General features: G+C 33.8%; 1 protein-coding gene across 4 annotated transcripts in view; it reads right to left on the bottom strand.

Annotated features, from left to right (window-relative positions):
* Positions 1-14,803, bottom strand: part of RALGAPA1 (Ral GTPase activating protein catalytic subunit alpha 1) — a 234,646-nt gene that overhangs the window by 114,928 nt on the left and 104,915 nt on the right. For 3 of the 4 annotated variants that reach the window (XM_090270127.1, XM_090270129.1, XM_090270128.1), the window contains 9 exons: positions 12,430-13,971; positions 10,558-10,682; positions 9,301-9,517; positions 8,055-8,231; positions 5,744-5,896; positions 4,444-4,637; positions 4,093-4,191; positions 3,198-3,353; positions 1,619-1,747 (listed from right to left, as the gene is read on the bottom strand). In XM_090270127.1, the coding sequence (XP_090126253.1) occupies positions 1,619-1,747; positions 3,198-3,353; positions 4,093-4,191; positions 4,444-4,637; positions 5,744-5,896; positions 8,055-8,231; positions 9,301-9,517; positions 10,558-10,682; positions 12,430-13,971 (2,792 nt within the window). The remainder of the gene's footprint in view (positions 1-1,618; positions 1,748-3,197; positions 3,354-4,092; positions 4,192-4,443; positions 4,638-5,743; positions 5,897-8,054; positions 8,232-9,300; positions 9,518-10,557; positions 10,683-12,429; positions 13,972-14,803) is intronic. The other variant, XM_090270130.1, reaches the window with a different exon arrangement.

The raw sequence follows: 14,803 nt of genomic DNA, 5'->3' as shown, positions 1-14,803 counted from the left end.
GTCTGAATTACCATATAATTTTATTTTATTTAACAAACTCTCATATTGCACAATGTGTTATATAATGCCCCAACCATGTTACAAATATTAATTACTTCAATCCTTATAAAATAACCCCATGAGAAAGGTTATCTCCATTTTATAGATGAAAAAACTGAGAAAGAGGAATTAAGTAGTTACTTGAACTAGGTCTCACAGCTAGTAAGTGGCAGAGCTGGGATCTGAACCCAGGTAGACTACCTCTAGACTCCATGCTTTTAACCAGTATGCTAAACTCCTCCTATTGGTACCTATTTGCGGTCTTATATTCTATAGTTGTTAATAAACTTTCATATTTTTCTAGCAGCAGGCTATATGTTGCTTGAGCACAGTTTTATCTCATTTATTCTATATCCTTCTGTATTCCACCCAAAGGAACACTGTGTTACCGAGAGGAAACAAAACTTTAGTAACAGTAAAAGGGCTTAGAACCATGTTTAACACAACTGTGCTCAATAAATACCAACACATTCAATTAATAAACACCTATAAGTGTGATGCTGGGCTAGGCCCTGAAGATGCAAGATGAGTAAGACATGAACACCGTTCTCAGGCAAATGGAGAAATGGGATTAATAATTAGCTATACATACAGATTCTTCTCTTATTTGCACATTTCCTCTAGGTGATTGTATAGGTTTGTGGCTTTCGATACCATCTATGTTTCCTAGCTTTACATTTTTTGTCCTGATATCTCCTTTGAGCTTCTGAGTAATATAAACAATGGCCCTCCTGACATCTCCTCATAGATGTCTAATAGACAGCCTACTATGCCCCAAATAGAACAACTCCTTATTCACTGGTCTTTTGCAGCTTGTAACTTTTGCAAGTTGTAAGTTGCTAGTCAAGTATTACTGATTTTTCTCTCCCAAAAATTCTTAGAATTTTCTAGCAGGCTTTCAGTTAATTGTTGTTTCTTATTTATACTTTGATCCAGAGCGATATTTCTAAAATGCAAATTTGATCATGTTACTCCTCTCTTAAAATCCTTCAATGGTTATTCACTGATTCTTTCCTTAGGATGAAATCTAATCTTTTCAGCAACATAAACACAGTCACTGTTTTTCTCTTTAGTTTACCTCTGTCATTAAAATGAACATGTTCCAACTCTACTGAGTTACTTGGTATTGTCTCAGAGCTACGGAGCTGCAAGAAAAATCCTCACACATGCTGTTTTAGAGTTTAGAGTGTATTCCTAGAGCATATTTCTAGGTTACCTCAACTGTTTCTTTCTTTTCTTTTGCTGTAGAGACCAATGCCCTTTCTTTATTTTCTACTCTCCTGTTTCCTTAGCTTTCCCCAACTTAAACTTGTGTTTTGTTTATCAGATTTAGCCCATTTTTATAGCTCCTGGGTCAATTCATCGACAAATTTTAGTACTTTCTTATACTTCAGAATTCTTATTTACTTTTTTTTTTAATGTGGGAGAAGCAATCTATTCCAATTAAATTGTAAAATTTCCTGACCATTGGATTGTTATATATTTTTTATCAACAATAGCTTTTCCTTTGTTGCTTTATTAGTTGAGTCCCAGTTAACTAAGATTGTTATATTACAAAGAACTGGAAATAAAAACTTACATTGAGAAAAGCTGAAGAAGCCACTCTGCCAGCTGCTACAATAAAATCCATAATAAGCATTGTGGCACCAGGCAAACCAAGTGAAAAAAATTGAGGTGAGCAGTGCTTGATGATTGTATTGACAATATCCTTAGGAATAAGGAAAGAAGTGGGAAAAAAATATCACAAATGTAATCTTGAGTATCAACTAATTGATATCCTTAAAAATAGATATCACATGAAATTATAAAACAGGTAATTATGATACACTGGCTGACTAATTGCAAAGACTAATTTTAATTCCTCCAAATAATCCATGCTTTGTATGGTATTGTGGCAAAGGAAACATAAAATACACTTGTTTAACTGACACCAATACAGCAATTTTTTTCCACAAGAGAAAGTTAGAAGGCTCTTTGTTTCAAAGGGTTAAAACTAAGCTGCACAGTAGTTCCTCCTGCGACTCAGTGCTTCCATGTGATAAATCTGATGTCTGGAGTTGCATGACCTGTTGTTATATGGCAACTGAAGAGATTCTCTTTTTTAGATAAATTCCTTTGATGACAGACAGCTAGCACCAGAAGTCTATATGTAGGCATTTTTGAGGCAATAGTCTTAACATGGTTTTTCGTCTACTTTGCTTTTGGCATTTACCATGAGAATGCAGTTTGTTAGGATGTATTACTCAATTTGATTTCTCTTAAACAAAAGATCTCTTTTTCTAGTAATTAAGAGTGTCAATTTATATGAGACATGTTTATAAGGTAGAACACTGTAATTATTTCCAATTAATGCAAGAAGGTTTTTAATTTTTCAGAAAGTGATATAATTATATTTTAATATAAATTTAATGCTCTCTAAATGAACTTAAAGTGAAATTTAACCACATTTCATAAAAATGTTTTCATTATCCTGACTTGTAACCTCCCACAATTTTTATTTTATGGCCAGGATCAAGACCCCTGAAGTAATGTTCTGGAGTCATAATTATGACTATATAATGTAATGATTGTGACTGATACAAACGCCAAGTCAATAAAATTGTCATTATGCTCATACAATTTATGGTAATAAGAAAATGTGATGTGTTGACTCTTAAGAAAAAACTCGCTGACTGCTGCATGACCAGGCGAGCAAATCCGTGCGTCTCAAGTGCCAATTATCAAGTAACAATCACAAAATGCCTGACATGTTGTCGATTTAAGTAAATGATGCTTTAATCTCTTCAAAAAGTGAACTAGTTTTCCAAAGAACTTATATGCACGACCCATGGGGGGTGGGATTGCTGGAGGGAAGGGGGTTACTGGGCAGAGGGGAGCAAAGGGGGAAAAAATTGGAACTAATGTAACAACATAATCAATAAAATATACTTAAAAAAAAGTGAACTAGTTTGTATAACATTAGGTCAGTCCCTTGTTTTTTGACCTACATTTCAAAAAAACAAAAAACAAATTAGGTTAAAAAAAATGAAAGAAATGTGTAAATAAGCCATTACATAAGGAAAAATTTTAATTCTAAACCTAAAATATTGATAGTGAAACAGAATCGATAATCAAAGATAAACATATAAAGCAACTTGCTAGGAAGTATATATGTTTACCTGATCAATATGCAGTAATCCGCAATGCATTATATTATAGAAATGTGTCAGAAAATCTCTATTTGGAGAAACATCTTGTCTTCTTTTCATTGTATTGCAAATAAGTTTATAAGCATGTAATTTACCTTGCTTATATTTATCAGTCAACATGGTTGCCTACAATTAGAAGATAATGGTTTTAATACTCAAAAACAATTATGGTTTGTTGAGTACTTAAATATTTGAATATATCAAGCAATATATTTACTTTAACTTATTTCTATGTTGTCCCAATTTCTTTACTGAACTATTACCATTAAAATGATACAATGTAGGTATGAATAACCACAGTTTGACTTAGGAAAATGCATCAAACATTAACAAATGATACTTGTAAAAATTACATGTTTATTTTTTTAAAGATTTTTAAAATTTATTTTTAGAGAGAGGGGGAGGGAGAAAGAGAAGAAGAGATACATCTCTGTGTGGTTGCCTCTTGAGCGCCCCCAACTGAGGACCTGGCTTGCAACCCAAGCATGTGCCCCAACTGGAACTCAAAACTGGGTGACCCTTTGGTTCGCAGGTCGGCACTCCATCTATTGAGCCATACCAGCCAGGGCAAGAATTACATACATACATATTTAAAATTTAAAAGTACATACATATTGTGACACAAATTCAAGGTTACTATTTCATTAAATACAATAAAAAACTTATTTTTCTATAAAAATGATGTATCCTGTACAATAATTTCACTATGCCTATTCTCTGCACTGTATTAACCCTAAGTGACTAAAAACTAGGTGTTCTAGAAACACTATACCAGAGCTCAAATATCTGTCAAATGTTTAAGACTGACGACACACTTACATGCTAAATGAAATGTTTAAATTAATATTTTATATATTAAACTTACCTTAAAAAGCCAAGGTGTAAGAATTCTCAGTGGAGGAATCAGTACTGGTGGAGAAGGGGAGGTCAGGTTATCAGTTGAAATGCCGAGGTTATCTCTAATCTGTAATTTTCAAATAAAATGCAACAGACTTATGAAAAGTGTTCTCTCTTCCAATTTGTTTTACTTTAAACTTGAGATCAAGCCCATTATCTACCACCAACTACATATTTAATCATGGTTAAGTGACTTCATTATGGTAGCACCAATATATAGTAAAAGGGTAGGGAGGTGGTGTGACTATGTTATTTAAGGCTTCTGCTTCTTAATACTTTATTTTACTTTCTTTCTCCCCTAATACCTTTTCTTTTGTACCTTAGCTAGATTCTGCCAAAGTTCACAGAGGTAATCAAAAACTTGAGCATGTATTTCAGGATCCATAATAGCATTGACATCTCCCAAAATGCCTAGCATTCTTCGCCACATTACAGTAGCAACATCAGCATGCCATCCTGTGAGAGTACCTCCTGCCATCACACTACAACATTCAGATGGAAATTCACTGATTTCTATACAAAAAATAATACACAAGTGTCAGTAATTTTTCTGGAGAATTAATCACAAAAACACAAAAGACTTGAATTAACAACCTTAAATATCTACAAAAGTGAATGCTAATATGTATTCATGTTATTTTTTTTCCTGATAAGGTGAAAACATTATCAGTTCATAATTAGTTATCATGGCTATAATTATTTACTCAATAGTGTTTTTATCTAGATTCACTTAAGGAGAAAATGATGAAATACCAGATAGAGAAATTTATGTTTGATATAAAGATCGTATTTACAGCTACATACTCTTATCTAATAACTACTTCAGATTATACCATCAAATTAAAACAAAATCTCAAGTTGAAGGTAGATTCTGCAGAAAATCTTTATAAACCTGTTCCTTTGTAGTTAAAACTGGCCAAGAAATATATTTCATAATTATACCAGACCTAGCATTAAGAGGATTATCAAATGACATGGAAAAATACACGTTTTAATTAAAATTTAAAAATAATTAAAATTTCCATAATTATACTTTTGGTTATTAATATTGGTAAAATTATATGTAAGAAATATAGGTAATCTTGGATCCTAGTGTTATTTCTATCACTAATTATGTGATGTACAAGTGACTAAATAACCTCTCCAAGGCTACACTTCTTTGTCTGTAAAAGAGATGCTTTAGCTGGATATCATTATAGGTCACCTCCAGCTTTGAAAAAATCTATTCTTCTTCTTACTAATAAAAAAATTTATTGAATTTATTGGGGTAACATTGGTTAATAAAATTATATAGGCTTCAGGTGTACAATTCCTGCTTTAGGAAATGAATGGCACTATATCAATGATAATGTAACAAAATTAATGCAATCACTAATTCTAGGACTGGAATAAACTATAATAAAATAAATAACAAAAACCAGAGTATAAATATCTTTCTTTAAGAGCAAGAAAAAATGTTATAACAAATTTCCAAAAGACTTATAAAATTCCAATAACAAAATACTACATAATAAATATGTATAAAATACATAATCAAGTTTAAGATGCCTTATTTTAAGATCTCTTGACACTAATGCCCTGAAAGGAGAAATGGCAAATATTTAATTTCCAATTATTGCCTAGGTCATCTGGCGTTTGAAGAACAGAGTGATGAAGCTTCTCATCAAGCTGTAGATCTTTCTGTTCCAGATGATCTATATTCAATGTGGAAGGAGAAGGTGTTTGTGACCTGGATCCCAAAGCTGAGTGAACTGGAGAAGCACTTCCTGAACCTGTAGATATAATTTCATAAAATTAGTATAAAGAGGATTGTCAATACCCTCTACCAAAGACATAATGCTTAAAGCCCTAATAAAACAGTAATTAAAAACATCAAAAGCTAAAAAAGGTTACAAATTAGCCAAAGAAGTAAAATCATAATGTTATACAAGACTCTGTATCTAGGGATCTCATCTCATGTCTACCATGGAACTAGCAGGAATCAGAATCAGATGCCAGTTAACAGGAGCTGTCAGTAAAAGCAAGAATCTCTACTCCCATTCCTGATCCAGCTATAGAAACTCTGGTATCCCCTGCTATTCTATTTAATTTACTTCAGTCTTGGGGCAATGGGCTCTATATGTCACTATCATTGCAAGCCTAAATGGTGGACTTAGTGTTCAGTTTCCCTCTCACCCCTTTTCCTTCTTCACAATCCATTCTCCATAAGACAGCAAAAGAAAAAGGAAAAAAAAAAGATTAAAAATCTAATCTAATCATGTCACTCCCTCATTTAAAATCCTTCTATGGCTCCTTAGTGGACTCAGCATAAGCACAAATTTCTTAGTGTGTTTTCCTGTCTTTCTGCAACTTTCTTACTGCTCTACTGTCCCTCTAGTACAGTGATTTTCAACTTTTCCATCTCATGGCACACAAAAATTAATTATTAAAATTCTGCGGGACACCAAAAAATATATTTTTCGCTAACCTGAGAGGAAAATAGGTATGATTTGGATTCATTCACAACAGATGACTATCATTGTGTGGCTGGGTTTTTTGTTTGTTTGTTTTTTGGTAATCTAAGGAAAAAGAGGTCAGTGCCCCTGACTAAAGAGTCAGGCACTGCATGTTTAAAAATTTTTTGCAGCACACCAGTTGAAAATCACTGATCTGATCCACTGGCTCCTGTCTTTTACTCAGCCCCAGTTCTGCAATCTGTCAGGCTAATGTTCTTACTTATCTTCTAATAGAAAAGATGTAGAAGAGGCAGAGTGTGAATACAAAAGATGGGTTCCTGCCTATCGAGTATTCCCATTGGCCAAATTTCATCTGCTTGAGCCCTGGCCAGCATGGCTTGGTTGGAGCTGAGTCCTGTAAACCAAGTCAGGGCACGTGCCTAAGTCGCAGGTTTGGTCCCTGGTCAGGGTGCATACGACAAGCATCGGATCGATACTTCTCTCTCCCATCAGTTTCTCTTCCTCCCTTCCCCTGTTTCTAAAATCAATAAGCATGTCCTTGGGTGAGAAGTAAGGGAAAAGAGGAAAAAAAAAAAAAAAAAAAAAAAAGAGGCCTCCCATGCCCCCACATATCCAGGTTTCACAATGACTTAGTGTTCTACCTTAAAAAAAAAAAAAAAAAAAAAAATTCACCTGCTTGATTTGGCTGAGGAAATGTGCCTAATTCAGACATACAGAAATCCTTGCTCCAGTCTTGTAAGTTCCAGCCAACCTTAGGATGCAAAAACCACCCTAATGATATTTAAACTGGAAAGGATATTTAAACTTTGATGCACCGAAGGGCATCAAACTACAGTGGAAACCAGAGTGAATGTGTCTCATACAGTGGAGCTCCTGAACTATGGCCCACTAGCTGTGCAGGTGCCTGATGGTCACCGCACTAACTGTGCAATAATGTGATCCTGTATTTCACAACTGAAGTTCTTGGACATGACTTGTCATGTTATTGTTGGGTTTGACCACACATAAAAAGTTGCTAAAAGGGATAACTTACTGTATAAATACAGAATATTGCTACATTAAAAAATAGGCCTCCTAACGGGCAGTGCGCTTTACATTTTCTATAATACTTTGCCAACGAAATCTATAAAAATCTAGGCTGACTCTGAAAGACAATGAAAAAGGTAGAGTGTGATAGTTCCTAACTTTTCTGTGGTTATCTATTTAAAAATTGCGGCAGGAAATGCTCTGGTGCAAACTTGCACAAAATTTTGCATACAATATTAGGGGTTCAGGGAGTCCCTTGAAGCTTATTCATGTAGATTCTAGGTCAAGAAACATAATTTTTTCTCCTTTATTACATAAATATGAGTGAAGAAAATACTTCAACTGTAATAAGTAATACTTAAAATCTATCAAATCAAATTCTAAACTGATTCCTTGGTGGCTTTTACAAAAATGCATTTAAGGAATACATTCCCTTGAGTAACTTTACCAGTAACCGTTGCAACTTCAGCAGAGAAAGCTTGTTGATTAAGACTACTTGTTTCAGAATCTATGTGAAGCGTGGTTAGACTAGCGACTTCCTGCTCTTCAGCACTCTGATGATGACCAGAACCCGAATCCACATCAGCAGAGGATACAATCCCAGCATCAGTTCCAAAGCCAAAATCTATAGGAAGAAGAAATGCTAGTATATAGAAGTTCCAATCACAAAACAAAAATATATACAAAAAAGACAGTTACTTCAGCAAACTGATTAAACATTAATATTCCCCTAAATTTATTCTATTCATATACCACTCATGCAAATGCAAATAATGTTAACACTTGGAAGTTTATAACTAGAAACAGATTTTTAAAGGTTCTCATAGCTAATTATTAACAACAATAATGATAAAAGATGGCCAGACATATATCATCACTATTCTTATCCATGTATTCTGATAGTTGGTAATATACTTACTGCTTTTGAAGTATTTTATAATCTCTAGTACAGGTATATAAAATAAAAATGGCACATATATGAATGATAAAAATTTTCTTTTAAATCATGTTCACAGTCTGAGATCAGAGCAGTATATAAGCATTAAGGGTGGCAAAGAGGTAATTCTCCAATGTATCTCCTAGCTCTTCACAAACTTGGTTCCCAAGGATTTAACTTTTAAAACATTTTGGTCCTCTTCACTGACTGCCAAGTGCAATACAGAATTAAAGTAGAAAAGCTATATGGTAGTGATATAGTACCAAAAAACATCATTGATGCCATTTCAACATGAAGCAATTATTCAAGAAATGTTCTGGGTACTTTAGAATTGAACATAATTGTATTGAACATACTGAAGCGCGGAGCGTAACTAGACAATGGTTCCTATATGTGAGTATATAAAATAGTGCCCACTCATAAGCATGACAGTCTTTTATTTTAATATCAAGTCCATCCTATTTCTTTTTCCTTTCTACATTTTTGGTCTTAAAATATAATTCATTTTATGAAAGGACAGTGTACTTTGTTTTTTTTATATGCCTTTAGTTTGGCAAAATAAAGTGGCCTCAACTTGAAGTGATTCCCTAAAACATCCTTTGAAATTTCATTAAAAAATGAAATCAAAATATGTGGAAACCTCTTGTCTAAGTAACATTAGAGAGCAAGGTGATTGTCATGTGATCCCTAAATCAGTCTAGAACAAAAAAAAATCAACAAAAAACAACATAACACTCATATGGAAAAAGATACTTGCTGTCAAATTTTCGGCCATCATATTGGAAAGCACTGAAAGAATCCGAATGACTATCCGAGCTGATTAGATCACTGCTCCCTGCACTGGCAGGAGAAGTCCATTCTGAGGGTACACCTGGATCATCAACCGGGCGCATTTGGTTCTGCTTGTTTAGAATATCAGGGAGGTCTTTGGGTATTTCGAGGCTGCCTGGACTACTTCCTCTTCTTGTCATAGTCTAAAAATTCAAGACATTTACCATTTTTAAAAAAGTTTTAAAATTCTCATTAAACATCTGAAATCTTTAATTTCTAAGACAACTATCACAATAAATGTTGAGATTTAGGACCTGAAGTAGGAGGGGGAAAATAAACTAACTGAACAATCTACGGTAACTGTGTAGAGCTGGGAGCCTGAACCACTGCTGGTATGTCTAAAACGAAGACCCAAATATCAGATGGGGCTGGGCCTCAGACTCTTAAGTCTCAAAAGGACCCATAAAGTGATTATAAGTTTTGATAGTATAAAAAGCAAAGTAGTCACATGGAAAAAGAAGCAGTAAGAAGAGATAGTGAAGGAAGGAAGAACGATGGCAAAGACGTCATTCTATAATTCTATAATTTTCTCCCCTTCAAGAAAAAAAAAAACAAAACTATAAAAAGGGCAAGAAATATAACGGATGTACAGACTTTCATTAAAGACAAGTTGAAAGCCAAATGAAATATGGCCATTCTAAAAAGCAATTCCACATATATTTATCTTTCCTTAACAATTAAGCATTATTAGGGATAAAAGTGCTTCTATTTTCATTTAGACATAACTCAAATACTCAAAATAAAAATAACTTTAAAATGTACTTCAAAGTTCTCTAGAATGATTAAGAAATCTATACTATCCAAATTATGGACGTTTGGCCAGAAGACCTCTATTATTATTTTTCCTGCTAAGGGTTGTCAGCAGACATCAGGGTAATCTATGAGCAAAATGAAAAATGGAGGGAGGACTAGGAAGGTAGTGGTTTATTTCTAAGTAGTTGAGCACACAGGTATTCTAATCTTTTACTCTGGTCAAAATGATAAGCCTGCTTGTTTTATGTCTTTGAATAAAAATATTAAAACATAATTTAAAATTTTAATTAAAAAGGGTTAAATTTTGGAGGAAGGCTGTTTTGAATAAAAATTTCTACATAAATATTATATATAGATGTACATAGATAGGTATATATCTTTTAGTTTCTCGAACCTCCTCTCTAAAACCAAATAAAATAAAAACACTTACTGAGGCATTACCACTTCGAAGTCGTTCTGCTATAAACTCATCCATCAGATCAGGAACATTAGCATTGCTGCTGCCAATATCACTATTAAGGGGAGGCAGTTTTGGGCTCATGTCCTCTTTATTGACTAAAAATAAATAAATAACTATATATAGTGAGGAAAGACTTAACTGCATTTTCTAAACTTGAAACAAACAAGAACCCAAAACAAATTACCTGTGCCATATCAATTATTTGCCAAACATGCATTTATAATTTCTCTCCTTTTAGATTTAATTTTAAGAATTAGTAAATTGATATTTACTTCATTTAACTAAGCAGATGTTAGTCAATCTTCAGTATAACCTTAATCAGCAAGAAAGCTTATAGATAAGCACTAGTTGGAGTTAGGTTAATATTGCTTATAAAGAAACTGGTATATTTATCTTTCTTTCTATCTCTATGCTTCTAATTAAGTCTTAATTTATAATTAATTTTTTCCCAGAAGAATATGTGCAAGAAATATATCCTTTCAATCTCTGTAAATCTCAGTGGGACATGAATGCATTCAAGTTTAGATATTTATAAATAAAAATCCTATGATTCTGACGTTTCTATTCACTAAAAAATCTAATTTTACTGCTTTAACAAAAGATTTTCACAAAGAATTTTCTGTAAAAAGAAAAACCCAAAATATCTTGATTTTTTAAAAAATGACTACGTTATGATTTACATTACCAAGAAAGTGTTCAACTTGGAGAATTAATTTATAGAAAATAAGATATTTATTTCACTATTATGCTGTTAAAAAGTTGATTTCTCTGCAATGAAAAGAAAATCAGCACTGTTTATATTCCTAAATAACTACAAAGCATTTCGGGTTAAGAAAATACACAGATCAGCTCATTGTGAAATACCATTATCTTTATATGGCTGGCCAGGCTTTGCTAAGCTGTCAAATACTGCCCTCAAGTGGCATTAATGGCTCAATGCAAGATGCATTCATTATACAGCGTTCTGTTAATCATGCTAACAAAACCATGTTAAACAAATAAAATCAAAACCTACCTTACTGCTGAAAATTAATTTTCTAGATATGTAAATTTATTTTAAATCTGAATAAAGATAAAACAGTTATCCTAATGTTCTTTCTGTAATCTGTCCATAGAGGTTCCATATTTAAATCAGGATTGGCTATCATGAAACCTTTATGCACATCTAAAATCTCAGAAAAGAGAAAGTAATGATAAGTGTTTCAAGGACATAACTTGTATTCTATACAAATGAATCAAAACTAAAAAGTCTATGGCTTGTTTGGTAATCATTTAAATGAAAACTAACTAATCCATGTTGAGATTTAAGAAATAATTTCCTCTTCGTTACAGTTAACTAAAAATGTTGGTGATGACAGGACTTTGATTCCTATTATATTACATAATGTCAAAGTAACATTCTACCAAGAAAAAAGATAAAACCAAATAAATCATCAGTAAAAATAAATGAATTCAATGATATAGCTAGTGCTCTTTTAAATACAGGGGGCAATACTCCAACTCCTTAGAAATCAATTTCAAGGCTCGTGTAGTACACACTCAGAAAAATATTTGATTTAAACAGCCTTTGAAAAGTCATTAAAATTTTCCTATATCTTCTTCTTTCTTATCTGTTCAGCAGCAAAGAGGTTTAACTAAATGCCTTATAAGGGAAATTAGTAATTTAAATAAACATTTTATGCTGGGGAAAACACAGCTGGGAAAAGGCGCATGCATAACCAAACAGAGAGAAAGCAGTGACCATCCCAAAGCTTTTTGATTGCTTATAGCTTGCTTCAGTTGCATTAAGCCAAACTGGTGCTGTCTTTCTCCTTTTGCGCTCTGCACATTGTTAGTGCTCACCTGCAGCTTTCCTTCCAAAATAGCCCATTACATGACTGTACAGATCCCTCAGTGGCGCCTCTGGTGGCATTCTGTTCTGCCTCTGTGGGGAAACATTTGCCTTCGGCTTTGAAAGAGCATGTACAACAGTTTTATAAACGCCACCCAGGGAGCCCTGCGGTAGTCCTGCCTCATGACTTGAGGATCTAAGACTACTACGACTACCCAAATGATTACTTGCAATTTCTTCCTTTTGTAATACGTTGGGAATCTCTGTAGATTCCTTAATTGTTTTACTACCTACTGATGTTGTATTAATTGTATCTAGAGGTCTGTACACACCAGGTTTTACTAGCTCTGCAACACTATTTGAGCTGGTATGGGGGTTGCTGGTGCTGCTATTGCTGCTACTACTACTAAAGCCACTGAGCTTCCGCAGTCTCATCTTCCACGGAGCCTCTTTGTTTTCCAGAGGATTATAAAACTGAACTGATTCAGTAGATGGTCTAAAAGTAACGTGAACACTATTTCGTTTTTTAGTAGCAATTTTCATGATTTTGGCTCTATGAGTTACTGTTTCAGACAAGCTTCTTTTGGTTGGAGAAAGCTTGCTAGTGTTCGCAACATGAGGCATTCTATGGTTAACAGGTGCCTTCAGTGTGGTTTTCTTGGCATGCATAATGTGTGGCACAGTTTTTCTTTCAGTAATTTGCACAGCCTTAACCTTTTCAACTACTGTTATATCTACACAGGCATCTAATTCTGTGGCTGCTTGTCTATACAGGTATTTCCTCTTTTCTTTATCAGAAGAGCTACCTGAACTAGGTTCCGATGACTGTTTATCACTGTTTAGTTGCTTAGACTTCTCAGAAGTTTTTGTTCTCATAAAACTATCTAATTGGTTAGATGCAATATTACTCATGAAGACAGGCGAGTTTTGTTCTTTTTGAAACTGTATGCTTTCAGAAGTCCCAACAAAAGAGGAGATATTTTCTAATTTATTTTCCTGGTCTAAGTATTCTAATTTATCTAAGGATGATCTTTCATCCCTATTTACTGCAATAATCACTTCTTGAGAAGCTGCTTCTTTACCTAACTCATTTTTACTGTGATTTTCCTGGTTTTCCTTAAAATACTCTTTCAGGGAGGAAAGAAGATCGTCATCTCCTTCAAGGTCAATGTACTGGATTTGTTCAAAAGCTGAATCTGCAAGTTCTACTGGATCTATTAAGTGACAAAGATGGTCATATATGCTATCACCAACTTCCAGAGAAGACTCTCTACTATGAGTATCAGTGATGTGGCTTTCAGTGGATCTAATTATTGAAGAAGCCTCTGTGGAACTCTGCAAGCTTGGCGCATGACGGGATGAACTGTCAATGACAGGAACTGCACCTTTGGCTCGTTCAACAGTGAATGGTTCCAAGATGTCAGAAGTGCTGCTACTTCGAGGCAATGGCTGCTCCTCATTCAAAACACCAAAAACTTCATTCCCAGTGTCTTCACTTTGTGAAAAATGTCTGACTCTACTTGGGCGGGGAAGTATTTGAGTATCATCAATATCTGCAAAAAAGAAAAATTACGTAGAGTAGAACAATATGAATATGAAAAATAAGTGTTACTTTCAACCACATCCTAATCATATACTTAAAAATAAAATATTCTGAGATTGTTTTTGTAAGCTCAATGAAAGAAAATCCATTAAAAAAACAGATCTGTCTTTAAATAATGATGGGCACAAGCCAATACAGTATGTAGTGTCAATGAATTAGCAAGTTACCAGAATAATTTTAAAATGTTAACATGCATAGAAAGAGACAGTGAGGTGATGAAACATTTGGAAGTGCAGTTAAATATAGAGCTGTGCCAATAAATCAAGCAATTCAAACTGCTGTTCAATTTTTCCTACTTATTTAAGTTCCAGTCGTAGAGGGTTTCATAAATTCCCACTTCCTTCCTTATCAGGCAAGAGGCACCAACTTTTCTTCAAATCTTGTCTGTCTGATCACATATTACAAATGAAAATCTACACAATCCTCCTAAAGTTCTCTTTGTCAGGAAAACTTCTATGAGGTCTGTACTTTATTTTATTATAGTATTAACATCTATTCATCCCTATCAAATAAAATCAGTACATTTTTTAAAAAATTGATTCTATTTTTTCATTTCCGACTCAAGCACCATTTAATTTACCAGGACACCTTCCTGCCTATCACTGGCCCTTTTCATTAAACAACCATCAAACCATAAAAACTGTACCTATGTCTTCTTACATCTCCTTTTAAAAACCACAGATTTTAGAATAAAAGTGGACATACTGATGGTCTACTTTAACTCTTACTGAGGAAACTGAGGCCCAATGAAGTGAAGCTACTTTCTCAAATCTAGAATCACA

The sequence above is a fragment of the Furipterus horrens genome, unplaced genomic scaffold (genome assembly GCF_987537825.1).
Source record: "Furipterus horrens unplaced genomic scaffold, mFurHor1.1.pri manual_scaffold_3, whole genome shotgun sequence".
Lineage (NCBI taxonomy): Eukaryota > Metazoa > Chordata > Mammalia > Chiroptera > Furipteridae > Furipterus > Furipterus horrens.
This window is presented reverse-complemented; position numbering and strand designations above follow the sequence as displayed.